The sequence below is a fragment of the Gobio gobio genome (assembly GCF_949357685.1).
Source record: "Gobio gobio genome assembly, chromosome: 9".
NCBI classification, from domain to species: Eukaryota; Metazoa; Chordata; class Actinopteri; order Cypriniformes; family Gobionidae; genus Gobio; species Gobio gobio.
In genome coordinates, this window is record NC_137115.1 from 39,411,904 (window position 1) to 39,427,656 (window position 15,753).

Consider the following 15,753-nt stretch of genomic DNA (forward strand, 5'->3'; position numbering starts at 1 on the left):
TTCTTCAATTTTTGCTCTATATGCAAATGCAATGGAGTTCACATCAACGGAAGCAACAGATATGAGCTGCAATGTATTTATCATCAGCTAATTTTAAAATCAAAGACAGCCATAGAAGAGAAATCGGCATCAGCACTGGTAAGATCATTTATAGCCAGGCTGAGTCCAAAAACTCCCTACATTAGTGCGCTAATATAGTACACTTGAGGGAGTGAATGAAAGAGTGAGTGAGTTTTCAGTGTATAGGTGGCGATTTCAGACACAGCTTTTAATGAAGATGATTATGTGTTGAGCTTCAGGATGCGACAGTGAACTTTCAGTTTAATTTGCGGCAGCTGCACGTCGGCTTGCTGAAGAGAAAGACCACTCATCTGCAGCAGGCCATATCTGTGGCGCTGTCATATGTGACTAGCGGGAACCAGTAGCCTATAACACACTCTAACACATTTATGTTCATGTGGCTTCAACAACCAGATGCTTTTACACTTTTCCAGTCTTGTCTGGAATGCGTCTCAAACCACCTCCTGAAGTGATTTGAGTGATCCGATTGAAATTGTCTCGAATGCGTTTCGGACGGAATTTACACCTGGTATTTTCAGATAGCTATCCGATCAGAGAAAACACATGAAGTGACCAGGTGTAAGCAGACCCTTTGTCTTTAAAGATATCTTTTATTAACAAGCCTTTTCTTTAGTAATTTTGTTGATGAGATTAGCACTGCACAAATACAATTTCAAATGGGTAGTTGATTTTGCATGGTTTTCCAGCATGTGTCTTAGACAAATGCTGTCACAGACCTTGTTACTGTAGCCAAAAAAAATTATCACCACGCTTACAGTAAGAGACCCATGATGCACTGGGTCACTGCTGATAAACATATGCTGTCCAAAATCCCATACTGTCTGAGTAGGTACTACATTTGAATTTGAATTTACTTTGCGACTGTTCAAAATTTTTATATATAGTATGAATATGGGTAGTGTGAATGAAATTCGGATGTACTACATCCGCCATGTTGTTACAGTCATGTGACCTACCAGCATAAGTTTCGTTGTTTCACTTCCATTCATAAATCCCCTCCGGTGGCCTCAAGGGATAGAAAAGAGTCCAACAAAGTAGCAGAATTTTGGCGGAAGAAGAAGGTAATTCGGGGACTTTACGTCTACTATGTATTCAGACATACTACTCTTTTGGCGTACTGATTTTTCACATACTATATAGGGAAGTATACGATTTCAGAGCAGCGTTACTGTCTTACAGGCTAAAATAGATGAAACTTTTGTGTCTTTTATCATTTCTCTGTGGAATTTGTGACTGGAGAAGGCCAGACCCAGATTCTCCTCAAGACTTCCCCGCTAACAGGGAACGTTCTCAGAACTTTGGCTAACGTTCTGGCAAAGGTTCTCTCAAAGTTACGAACAAACGTTCTTCCAGTAACGTCAATAGAATGTTTGTGTTATCAAAGTTTGTGGTACTTAGTAATGTTCTTAAAATGTTAGTACAGAAATTACATTTTTAAAACAAATGGACGATTTGAGCATTCTGAGAACATTGGGAAATACAATTTTTATAGCTTAATAAGAACCTTGGCAAAAGAACACATTTTTGTTAGATGGGATTCTGGCAATACTAAACCATTGTGGGGACATTGTGGTATCCTTCGTAGATGTTGTTATCATTTGTGTCACAGTGTGAATGTGTGGAAATGAAAACACCTACATCAGCCGAAGCTTTGATTACATGTGAAAAGTCTTTGACAGCTTATTTGTGGTCATTAGCACGTATCGTTATAGATAACATATTAATTTGCATAATGTGTTTATAATGACACGCTAATGACATTGAGACGAGGCTAATTGAGTGAAGCACTGTGGATTAGAAAAACAACATTGTTTATTGAAGAGTTTTCTTAAAATATGTATGGACAAGTGTCCAGGCCACACCCCCATTTGTAAACGTTCAGGCTGTCTGATTAATTTAGAAGGTCTGAGAAATAGATTCAAGAAATGAAATATCCATATGTTTTGTGTCAATATGAATTGCCAGTTCATCCAAGGTGTTTAGAGTGAAAATAAATAGAGGGTTGTCAGAGCCGTGATGCTCCACGGCAGACAACAAAAAGTCAGCAGCCTTGACTTACTTTATGTGGGTTTGCATGTGTTTATGTGCGTTGATTTCTTTTATGAAGACAAGAAAATGACACACTATTCGCTCTTCTGAGATTTGTACTTGGCGTACAAAGCTCCTCCCTTATCCAGTGGCATAAAGCTATTGACTGCATTTGCAGCCCCTGTGACGCACTCCAGGCCAGAAAAAAAATGTCTCCGACAAATGGCAGCTGATTTTACAGGAGAATTACAAACTATCCACTTGCACATCTGAGTCAGGATGTAAGGTATTTGTACCCAGAGCAGCGTGATGGTAATCTCATGCTAGCTTGTTTCCGAGAGCATGTCCTCATGAATCAGAGAACATTTCCCAGAGATGTGTTGTGATAGAATGTTGATAAGCTAGAATGGCTTTGTGAAAGGTGCTTTTTGCTGTCTGAAGGGAATAGAAGGGGGCACAATGGAGCAAAAAAGGTACTTTTTTTGGTCTCAACTGGTCTTAAAATATATGATCATAAAAAAACATGTTTGTATATAAATAGTTTTTAAAAAATTCATGTGTATAAATATAATGTAAATATATTGTTTTCTAGGGGAGAACTTTCTATTTAGAAAATAATCCTGAAGAAAAAAAAAAGATATTTTATTAAATATATTATTATTATTATTATTATTATTATTATTATTATTATTATTATTATTAATATTATTACTATTTTATAAAATGCAGCTTTGGTGAGCATCAGACTTTTTTTTTATCTTACAGAAAGTAGTATTATGGGTAAAATTGTGACTCTGCATATTTTAGAAATCTTAATCTTGTATTGTTTTTCTTTCTTTTATTCGTAAATATAAACTTACTAAAACATGTTATTGAAGAAATAAGAACCATACAGTATAGAGTGACTCATAAAATAAGCTATGTGTCTTTATTCCCAATCCAGTTCGGTTTTTGCTTTAGTGAGCAACTCCAATTTTTTGAACCCCTTAGGACAGGAAAAAAGTCTTTGTTGGTTGTGTGAATGTTTGTGTTCTTTTGGAAAAGGTATCCGAGTCAGCAAGACTTTTCAGAAAAAATAAAATCCCCCTCCTCTGTTTTGAAAAAGTCTCTATGGGTTTCCTGAAAGCAGTAAAGCCAGAGAACTTGGCATTTCATTTGGTGTGTTTGTCTTTTTATTTAGCCTGTAAATCTGTGACTCAATTCCAGATTCCAGCACTACTGCAACTGCTTTTATCCAATCGTACATACGCACATACTTAGTTGTTCTGGGGGTCACGGCTGAGATATCATCAGATGGTTACTCGATTACAAAACGGCTCATTACTCTTAGAGGTATCGTTCCAGGTCATTTATCCCTCCTACATGTTTCAGGTGCTCTTCTTGCTCCATTTCTTCTTATTTCACTTTCAGCTGACCTTCCTGATAACCTGTCACCACTCTGTAGTGCTAATGCTTGGGGTCATGTTGTTTAAAGGTCAAAAATCTGGTCTGGGAACCAAAAGGTTGGAGGTTTGAATGCTGCAATCCATGAGCTGTCAGCACTGTGTTTTTGAGCATATGTTGATTGGTCTGAGGGGATTGCCCCTATAATAAGGGGACATATAAACTGAAAGACATTTAGAAATCTTTGAGTTTTGGTAAACTTCAAAAGCACGATCCATTCTTAGAGTTGCATATGCTAAGTGTATGTAATGGTTTTGTCTGCCCCTCAGGTTCGCTGTGTTGAGAGACCCGGCAGACTGGCTGATCGTGAACCCGTTCAAAGGCAATGTTACCACCAGGGCCATACTGGACCGCGAGTCTCCACATGTTCACAACAACAAGTACACTGCTCTATTCATGGCCACAGATAACGGTAGGGCATTTTTTGCATGGGTTGTTATTTTATCGGTGTATTTTTACGTAAAGTGTGGTTTTATATTTCTACATTCACTTACATTTTCAAACACACTGAAACGTACAATACTGGCATATTGATAGCAATAAAACATATGAATACCTTTTAGGGCCCTATTTTAATGATCTGAGCACATGGTCTGAAGCGCAGGTGCACTTAGGGTGTCCAAATCCACTTTTGCTAGTTTAACGACGGAAACATTGTGCACCCACCTATAGGCACATATTACAAACGCGCCCTTTAAAGGTCCCATGGCATGGATTTTTTATTTTATTTTATTATGTATTCTGAGTTGTACTTATATTGTTAGTATGATTTTTACATCATAAAATGTCATAATTTAGAAATAAAAGGCATTTTTTCTATACTGATGTTTGCTCTCTGGCTGAATGCCATGATTCAAGGGGCATGTGTGCTGTGAGACTTCAGTAAAAACGCCCACTGTTGTGATTGGCTGACATCTTTGCATTTGAAATCTACGCCAGGCGCTCGGCTAATGTGTATGTGTAACCGCCAAAGACACTAAAAGCCACTGCCGATTCTAGCAGCACTGGCGGCAGTTCACGTTAAAACTGTTCTCGGTGGGAACGGCTGATGACGACTGGAGCTCATAAACGTTGAAGCAACTTTAAATAGGAGCTATCTTTATGAATAAACGGTATATTTTACGTTTATAAAGCAACATTCTTGCCAAAAAATATCTTAAAAGTACATTACATGACATAAATCGGTAGTATTTGTATATAAGGCTGCCGGCGCGCGAGGTAACTTATGTGATCGATGGCCGCTGTGGAATTTGTCCAATATGCGTTCTGAACCTTTTATATTCTTTAACGTTATAGTCAACAAACTATTTATTGTGATAAACAGTAATGTATAATATGAAATATTACTTACCGTGCGAATCCATCGAATGATGAAACTCGATTCAACTCTCACTGCGTGAAACCTATGCGTGAAACTGACTGCAAAGGCGCCAAAGAAACAGCATTCACGCGCATGCGCAGAGAACCAACCTTTTTTTTTACATTTACATTTATGCATTTGGCAGACGCTTTTATCCAAAGTGGACTGAGTTACAGTGGCCTTATTACAGGGACAATCCCCCTGGAGCAACATGGAGAAAAGTGCCTTGTTCAAGGACACACTGGTTGTGACCGCTGGGATCGAACCAGCAACCTTCTGCATATCAGTTCCATGGTTTTAAGCCACTGGACCAACTTTTATACTGGATTTAATTAATTTACTTAGCTTGCTTCAAAACACATGTAATTCAATTAATTTTTTTTATTAAATTCAAAAACTAAATTTAAATGATTTAAGCAAGCTAAATTTTATTAAGCTTAATTTAATAAGGGCAATAATCATTTTTTTCAGTGTGCGTTACAACTGGCATCGCATTGCGCCTGGTGTTTGATAGAGCCTTTGAACATACAAATGTGTACAAATACTTATTTATCAATATTATAATCGTGGCATTAATATTTTGATTCTATTGTATTTAATTGTCATATCAATAGCTATGTTTCCACACATTTAACTTCGCACAAAACGTTTTCAAATAAAGCACTGTTTCCATCCAGTGAGCCGACGAGAACAAAATTGTCACTTCCTGATAAACTGCCACTAAATATCACAAAGAAAAATGGAAGTTGCTGCCGTAGAAGAAGTCACTGTATATAATCATTTTTCGTATATAATAAATGACTTGCACCTCAGAGCGTGCAGACGAAACTCAATAAACACGGTCATGTTATCCTGCTTTCGGAGGTGAATGCCTGCTGTTAGGGAACGGTACATAACGTTAGACAAGAATATACTTTAAACCTTAAAATGAATATCTTTTCTGTAATCGTTTATCCATTGTTTATCAGGTAATATTTTTTTGTTTGCTTTGGGACACAAAATAAATTTTCTCAGTATAGTCCTATGTTGTGACTGATAATAAAACCATAACATGCAGCAAAAACACAACATAAATTCACAAAAGTAATACAAATGTGCTGTAATCCACATCTTTAGAATCCATGTTTGTGAGGAACAGACCCAAATTCAAGACTTGATTCGGCAATCTTTCATCTCCATTCTAAGCAGGGATAAGACATTTCACTTTTTAAATGTGCTCGTAATTAGCACTGACCCTTCTGTAAATGGTGTGGACTCTGTGAATAGAAAGCATTTATACTTTTGTCACCTCAATTGTCATCAAAACTACCCACTATCACGGTGAGCCCATTTTCTAGGGTTCTCTATTCAAGTCATCAGCCACAGATTATTCTCCCACCACAGGAAATTACACGCTTCTGCGGGTCAGAGAACACAGTTGTTACGTTAGTGCTCTCTGGGTAGTGTAGTAATTTCTCTCACTTGGCATAAACAGCATTTAATTAACCTCTGAATGAGTCACTTCTCAATGTCAAATCTTTTGACAGGGACACTTGGAGGGATTAGAGTAAGAAGGAATGTTCCCTTACTCTTTCCTTTCTCCCTCTCTTTTGGTCTGTTTGTTTGTCTGTAGAAGGAGGTTGGATTTGGCATTTGAGAGATGACAGATCCATTAAAGGAAACAAGCCAACCAAAACATGCCTCAAAAGTGCTCATATTTGCAGCTTTTAAATTTGTGATTTCATACTGTGAGAATTCATACATGCTTTTAAGGAGGAATCGGTAAGGGCGAAATGCACTTTTCCTCTCTCTATGTACTTCACTGGCTTTGAAACAGCACACAGCCATACTACTCTTATTATTATTTGCAGTGTGTGTGTGGTATCCAGTAGGCCTACAAAACCCAAATGACCCGCGTTTGCCTGATTTTGCACTGTATAACACAATGCAATTTGCCATAACATTTTTCTTGTACTTTTTCTCTCTCTCTCTCTCTCTCTCTCTCTCTCTCTCTCTCTCTCTCTCTCTCTCTCTCTCTCTCTCTCTCTCTCTCTCTCTTTCTCCTCACTTGTTTGATTGGACTGCCTAAAGTCAACATGAAACATTCAGCATTAACAAACCATTTTAGGTCTGTAATGTGACATATTTCTGAGTCGAAAAAAAAAGTAGGACAGCATTTGAGAATGGAGTTTGCAGTCAATTATTGAAGTTGGCCCTTTCATTACACTTCACTTTACATTTACTATTCAACAGTTACAATGTTGTAACATTATGAATGCCTTAACTGTCACTTTTGATTTTTGAAATTAATGCATCCTTGCTGAATAAAAGTATAAATTTCTCTTTTTTTTTTTAAATGGGAAAAAAAATTCAGATAGACCAACAACTTTTGAATGCTAGTACATTGCAGAGACAAACACGTTTTCCCCCATTTGTTTTCTTTGTAATATCATACATTAATGAATCTTGCACAATAAGTCCTGGTGGGAAATTGTTTAAAAATACTAGTACCTACTGGTAACATTTGGATATTTAAAATATTTTAAAGTCCCCCTGTAGTCAATAATTGTATCCCTTAAAACTCATCTTTGATCACCAAAATTACATATTTAAAAAATATATATATAATAATTATGTGGGGGAAAAAAATCTTCATGCCATAAAATAGCTTGAATGAAACGCTACACCCTTGCCTCATTTAGTATTCGTGTATACATTGTAATGGCAGCCCAAAATGTAAAGCCCAAAAAAGTGCATCCATCCATTACGAAAAAAGCTTAACTGTCACGACATATGACGTCAGACATAGTGTAAGCATTTTGAACGGCAAGAGGCGTTACACTTTCTTTCGTAAATTGAATACGGAAGGCGGTCTGGCGGCCATTCACTGCCATTATAATGCATGGATTAGCCAGGGCATTTTTTAATATCCGATTTCTAACAGAAGAATGTCATATACACCTTGGAAGGCTTGAGGGTGAGTAAATAATGGGGTAATTTTCATTTTTGGGTGAACTATCCCTTTAAAGCATATTAAAAACACCACATAGACATATAAACATTAAAAACTTGATTTTCACCTCAGGGGGACTTTTAAAAAAAAGTATGCAGTATACAGCATATACCGTATACTAGTATTCTATTCCTAACATTGCCTCACTCTATTTATAATCTTTCCGCCTTATATTATCCTCACACATAATTAAGTCAACAAGGTCTGGATGAGATATGCTCATTTCAGAGTATGTATATCCAGCACTGTTGACTCTGTGCAGTCTTCCTGTCATCACCACTCTCCCCAATTCACACTCTCTCGCTCTCTCTCTCTCTGTCTCACATGAGGGAATTCGGGAGTGTGAGAGATGTTGATTTTAGGCTAAATTGCTTTCTGTGATCGTGAGGAAAGCTAGATTGTGAGGCCAGAGAAATGCAAGTGGCTTCATTTGCGTTAGGGAGTATATCAAGACAGGTGAACCCCACAGCAAAGTGCAAATAACATATAAGAATGCCACAGCTCAGACATCAATCTGAGTATATATGCAAATCCAAGTTTAACTTAAGATCGATAACGGCTTTATTTTTTTATTTCATACTCGTAATAAGTTATTAATCATTGTTTGCTGAGGTTTCGAAAAGGTTACGGTGACTTACGGCTATGTGTCAGAGTTGTTATTTGCATTGAGAAGTAGACATCTGAGATGCAGACCAGAGGCTTATTTCAATAAATGTCAAATGCCCAAAATAGGTTTTACTTTGAGGTCACTTTCTGCATTATCATTATCTGTTTACATGTTCAACTAAGTTCACTTAGTAGGAAAGAATAACATGTATTAATACACAATTAAAGTCACAATGAAATAAAAATTGGCTTCTTTTTTTTTACAGAATGTTTCAGTGTTTATTATAAATTATTTATCCGTGCACATAATTTATTTAAATAATTTATGTGCATTCATAATCTTTAATCAAAAAAGGTAACCTCGTCTTCCCCTCCAAAACGACTTTTGTTCTATTTATGGCATATGTTTCAGTGGAGGGTGGAACTAAATATCCTTCACAACTGACTGCAAACTTCCATTCAGATCTGCCTCCAGTTAGTTAGCAAAGCCCATCTTCCTACGAAATCAAGTCCCGCCCTACTTTTTTTTCTCATTCCAGAAGCTGTTTCACTCAGATATACGCAGTGTATAGTGCAGGGAAGTAACTAGTTACATGTAACAGAGTTACGTATTTTAATTACAAAATAAATGTAACTGTAATCAGTTACAGTTACTGATAAAGAATGTGTAATTAAATTACAGTTACTTATGAAAATGTTAACGATTACAAAGGGTGTTACATCTGAATATTTTCTGTAAAAAGCTAGGATATGTTGATTAATATTAATGTGTTGCTTTGCCTGTTTTTGATTTGCATGATGTCTCCTGCCATTTAAAGGCTATTCTGAGGCTTTTGATTGGTTCTCTTGTTTGAATTTGCAGCACACCACTTACCAACCTTACTGCCAATTACATCAATCCACATTGCCACTGAAAGCTTTTCAGTGCTGAAAATTAGAAAAGTAATCAAATGTAATCTGTTACATTACTTTAATAAAGTAATTGATATAGTTACACTACTTATTACATTTTAAATAGGGTAACTGTAATCTGTAACCTATTATATTTCCAAAGTAACCTTCCTGTAACCTAACACTGGATATACGTCACAATAGGGAAGAAAATATTTTCTTGAAACGGAGAGTTCACCCAAAACTCTCATGAAGCCATACATTCGCTTATTGTGATATACTGGTTGAAATTAAAATGATTCCTCACTGTAATCCTGAATAAATTGGCAAAATTCTAAACATTTTAGGTAATCGGTTACATCAATTTTGTATGTTAAGAAATGTAAAGTTTAAGTAAGCAGAACTTTCACATTTAATTGCACTTAACTTGAAATAATTGAGTAAGCTCATCCATACAGTTAACTTAAAATTATCATGTAATCTCAATTTAAATATTTTTAGTAGTGGAAACTTGGCTAGTTTTGACTAGCTAATTCAATAAATGCTACATTGCTAATTGGTCACACTGCTTTGATATCATTAGCATAGCATAACACTTGCTGAATGAGTACAGCAATATAAAACATTTAACATATTTCTACCATGAAGACTCGGGAGACCAGATAAAGTATGATAACACCACAAGTTTATTAGCAGACCAGCAAGTATTAAATTAGAGGTTCTTTGGCGTAGGCCCCGTCCGTAGCGCTCGTCACGAGGGTAACGGACTCTGCATTTCCTGCCTGAAGATGAAGGCAGGGGAGCAGCCGACCCCCGGGAGGTATCGACAGGGACCGACCTGGTGGTGGTGGGGAGGATGGAGGCAACGCTGGCGTCAGCATCTGTGAACTCAGACATGTGTTAATTACCGATCTTTTATACTCTGAGAATTATGACTTGATTGGATAGGTCTGAATGTGATAAGTGACGTAACATTGAATCTTCCTGCCAGAACTTGCGCATAAGCTTCATATCTGTTCTCAAACTAAGCTCATGCTCACCATGATGGTAAGCCTAAAAATACAACATAGCAGAAACTCTCCCAAACTAGCATAGTAAAACACGAAACAATAATAAATATCCCACTTAACATTAATCTTGCACACACACACACACACACACAAAAAAAATTATAAAATACTTAATTTTAGCATTGTTGAGTGTCATGGCAAAGTATGCTGCGAAATAGAAATCCCAGCGCAGTTTCAGTTAAATTTAAGTTTGTCTAAATTAAAAGAAACAAGTTTATAAAACTCAAAACAATTAAGCAATATTTCCTGTAGCTCAAACAGTACAGTGTGGCGCTAGCAACGCCAATGACATGGGTTCGATTCCCAGGGAAAGCAAGAACTGACAACATTTAAAATGTGTACCGTGAATGCAATGTAAGTCGCTTTGGATAAAAGCGTCTGCCAAATGCATAAATGTAAATGTAAACAATTCAGATTACTTAAAATATGTCCGTTTTGTGAACTCAAAAGAAAAATAAAGTTCTAAATACTCATAAAACTTAATTTGATTGAACAAATTTGTTTCATTTGAGTTGGCTCTACTCAAACCAATTCATTATTTTGAATATTAGAGTTTACCGTATAATTTGGAAGTAGCTGATTTGTAAACAAATTATTTTTTTAAATCTTTTTCCAATTAATAATTTCTTGATCATAGTTTTGTAGTTGAGATAATGAAAATATGGTTTTGGACTTACTACAACACTGCATTTGATTGACAAAAACAATTTGAATGGTTTGGTTTTCGAGTTCAGTTTAATAAGGTGAAGATAATCATTGAATAATGACTTAAATTTCTCCAAAGTTACTGTATGACTTTAGAAGACCTAGAGTATCGCACACAAAACTTATGCATCATATTTATTATGCTGCTTTTGTTATTTTAAAGCTTAGAACCACAAGTCCTCATTTATAGTCACTATATTTAATATAGTGACCAGGATATTCTTCAAAAATTAACCTTTTGTTTTTCACTTGAGCAAAAGTCGTATCCCTTTATCTTTCTCTGAGTCGTTAGAAAATCTTGTCTAGACCCTAAATCTAATATTTGCTTTTGATATGTTGTGAGGGTTTGTATCAGTGCTTCAAACACAGTGTTAACATTATGCTTTTCTTTTGTATGTCTGTATGGCTGTGTGAGTGCTACAGTGCTGGATTTTGCACCGCCTGTGTTTCCCTGGTATCCCAGGCAGATCTAGTCTATCACAGACTCCCTATTCTGTGGCAATCTGTCCGATGATTGCATGACATGAAAGTCACACTGGTCACTAACAGGCTATCGATCTAGACTGGAGTCCCATGTCTTTATTTCAAGGGCTCAGATGAGTGTTGCCTCTCTATCTTTCTCTCTCTCTCTCTCTCTCTCTCTCTCTCTCTCTCTCTGTCTGACCGCTGACCACAGAGAAGAGAGCGTTGATTGAACAAGAATGATAGAAGGGAGAGGGAAAATGAGAAGATGCTGAACTGATAGTGGAGTGCAGATAGGACTAGGTGGAGAGTTGATGTAGCTTAGTCTGTGTGTGCTTGTTGTCTACCCTTTTCTACCCGTGTGTGTTTACACGTATTACTACATGTTAAAGGAATAGTTCACCTACATTCAATTTTCAGATAATTTACTCACCCCCAATGTAAATACAACCCTCATATTAATTAATTTTTTCTTCTGTAAAGCCCATATGAACATGGTAGACTAAATGTCTTTGCTTTTATTTTTTAAGGTGGGTGATGATTTACATATACTATCATTTAAAGGAAAATTAATCTCTTCTGCTCGCCAAGGCTGCATTTATTTGATCAAAAATACAGCAAAACAGTAATATTGTGAAATTATCAACAGCCATTACTCCAGCCTTCAGTGTCACATGATCCCTTAGAAGTCATTCTAATAAGCTGATTTGGTGCTCAAGAAACATTTATTATTATTATAAATTTTGAAAACAGTTGTGCAGTTTTTATTTTTGATGGGAACTGTTTTTTTCTTCTTCTCGTAATTATTTGATTAATAGAAAGCTCAAAAGAGCAGCATTTAAATTAAATAGAAATATAAATATATAAATATTGATTTCTTTTTAGAAAATCTTGCTGAGAGTACTTAAAAAAGTTTGGTATCTTTAACCATTTGTGGGTGAATTTTGTAGAGCAGATCAGGGCTAAAATATTAATTTAAGATATTTTTTCAGAATGTTTTATTTATCATTAGACAAATTTGATGTCATGTAGCCTGTAGATTTAACTTATGTTGCTTAATAGCAAAAATGCAAGCAAGTTGTTCCAAACCTGTATGAATTTCTTTCTATATTTTGAAGAAAATAGGTAACCAAAAGGTTGATTGTCCCCATTGACTTTTATAGTATGGAAAAAAATACTATGGAAGTCAATGTTCAACTGTTTCGTTACCAACATTCTTCAAAATATCTTCTTTTGATTTCAGCTGAAGAAAGAAATTCCAACAAGTTTGGAACAACTTGAGGGTAAGTAAATTACAGAATTTTTATTTTTGGGTGAACTATCCCTTCAAGTCCTAACACGGACTAAAATTCTACGGTAGCAGTATAAAAAAATCAGTCCCACCCACCTCTAACCTGGAGTTGGAATAAATGGATCCATTTTGCAGCTCCAGTGTGTGAAGTTGCAGACTCACTGGAGTGGTGGGGAGCTGCTGAAGTGCAACACTTTTCTGAGCCTATTGGGCTCAGTCTTGTCTGTCAGCCTGGGGTTAATGATTCAAGTCCTTACAACACCTGCTGGAACCGCACCACGCTCAGAAGCGTAGAGATGGAGGGACTGCGCTATTTCAACATTGGCAGAGGGTCCGTCGTTTAGAGGGCCTAATCAGTTGTTTCGTGTGAGACACAGGCAGATTTTTCTTGTTCCTTCATTCCCCACTGCGCCAGCAGATGTTCACCCATTCCATCACTCTTCAGGGGGTGTGTATGTTTGTGTGTGTAATCCACCCACCATGTTTATGTCCTGTTTCCTATGAAAGGTTGGTTAGCTGCATAAAGTTGTGCTCCTCTCCCTCTTTTCTAATTTTCATATAGCTCTTGTGCCATGAAGAAGCTGCATAACAGATATTTACATATATTCCACAAGACAAAATAATAATGGAATTTACACATTGTTAAAAAAGTTGACATGGTTCTTTCTTGTGTTTGCTATAGGGCTGGAATCGGATACAGATTCCCTAATTAGATTAAATTTAATTCTATTTTATTATTTTATACATTGAAATATATAAATATTTGTGTGTCAAATAGTAGTTGTATTCAAGGAATGCTTAAAATGCTATTTTATTATGCGTGTAATGTTTTAAATAATGCAAAAAAAATAAATAATTATTTATATTATGCAAAAAGTATGGTGGAAGAGAGAGCTCAAAACATTGCGAGAGAGCTCAACACGCTGTAACTGAAGAAAACACATGCTAATAGAAAAAAAACCCCAGTGAATTAAGAAAACATCTTCATCAGTTTGACAACACGAGCTGCAAATACTCACAATGCTTCCAATTACAGAAACGCTCTGCAAATACTCACAACACAACCACATACAGAAGCGTGCTGCAAATACTCACAAAGCAACCAAATACTACTCACAATGCAATCAAAATACAGAAATGTGCTGCAAATACTCACAAAGCAACCAAATACTACTCACAATGCAACCAAATACAGAAACACTCTGCAAATACTCACAAAGCAACCAAATACTTCTCATAATGCAATCAAAATACAGAAACCTGCTGCAAATACTCACAAAGCAACCAAATACTACTCACAATGCAATCAAAATACAGAAACGTGCTGCAAATACTCACAACGCAACCAAATACAGAAACACTCTGCAAATACTCACAATGCAACCAAATACAGAAATGTGCTGCAAATACTCACAACGCAACCAAATACTACTCATGCAACCAAAATCCAGAAACGTGCTGCAAATACTCACAACGCAACCAAATACAGAAACACTCTGCAAATACTCACAATGCAACCAAATACAGAAATGTGCTGAAAATACTCACAAAGCAACCAAATACTACTCATAATGCAACCAAAATACAGAAACGTGCTGCAAATACTCACAACACAACCACATACAGAAACACTCTGCAAATACTCACAATGCAACCAAATACAGAAATGCGCTGAAAATACTCACAATGCAACCAAATATAGAAACACACTACAAATACAGTAGTGGCCAAAAGTATTAGAACACTTGGCATATTTTAGATTAGATTAGATTAGATTCAACTTTATTGTCATTACACAAGTACAAGTACAAGGCAACGAAATGCAGTTTAGGTCTAACAAGAAGTGCAATAGCAGCAAGTGCAGGATATACAATGGATGCGTAAGTGCAGGACATGGATATGTACTGAATATGTATAAATATGTATAAATAGAGAGACGTTATTACTATAAACAGAACTGAATTTACAGGTGAATATGTACAGTGAATAAATATACAGATGGCTATTACTATAAACAGAATTTACAGGTGAATATGTACTATGAATACAATATACAGATGGCTATTACTATAAACAGAATTTTACAGATAGAGGTATACAATAATATGTTAGGCTAATATGAGGAATAGCAGTGGATTAGGGTAGTGCAATAAATTATGGACAGAGCTATCCGGAAAAAAAAAAAAAAGTGGAAAGTGCAGTGGAAAGTGGTTGCATATTACATTTAGAAGTACAGTGCAAAAATGCAAATGTAAACATTGGTACTATAAATACAGTCGGCAGTGCAAATGAGCATAATCCAGTTAAGATATGGCAGTGCAAGATGCATATGTAAACAGTTGTTACTGTGATAAACAGTCGGTAGTGCAAATAACAAAGTGAAGGAAGATGTGAGGTAGGAGAGTTATCAGTTTATGAGGGAAGTGGATCAACGGGGGTTTGAGTTCAATAAAGAGACAGCTCTGGGGAAAAAACTGTTCTTTAGTCTGCTGGTCCTGGTCCGGTGGATCCTGAAACGCCTGCCGGAGGGCAGGAGAGAAAACAGTCTGTGGGCTGGGTGAGAGGAGTCCTTGAGGATGCTGCGAGCTCGATGCAGGCAGCATTTCCTCTGGATGTGCTCGATGGCAGGCAGTGGAGTCCCTGTGATGCGCTGGGCAGTTTTCACCACCCGCTGCAGTGCCTTGCGCTCCGCAACAGAGCAGCTCCCATACCATACTGCCACACAGTTGGTCAGGATGCTTTCTATTGCGCAGCGATAGAAGTTCACCAGGATAGCCGAGGAGAGCTGATTCTTCCTCAGTGTCCTCAGGAAGAAGAGGCGCTG

At 36.6% G+C, this 15,753-nt stretch overlaps 1 protein-coding gene across 1 annotated transcript in view; it reads left to right on the plus strand.

Moving 5' to 3' along the window:
• Positions 1–15,753, plus strand: part of cdh13 (cadherin 13, H-cadherin (heart)) — a 467,661-nt gene that overhangs the window by 401,298 nt on the left and 50,610 nt on the right. Inside the window, exon 11 of the mRNA XM_079825536.1 lies at positions 3,822–3,964. Within this exon, the coding sequence (XP_079681662.1) occupies positions 3,822–3,964 (143 nt within the window). The remainder of the gene's footprint in view (positions 1–3,821; positions 3,965–15,753) is intronic.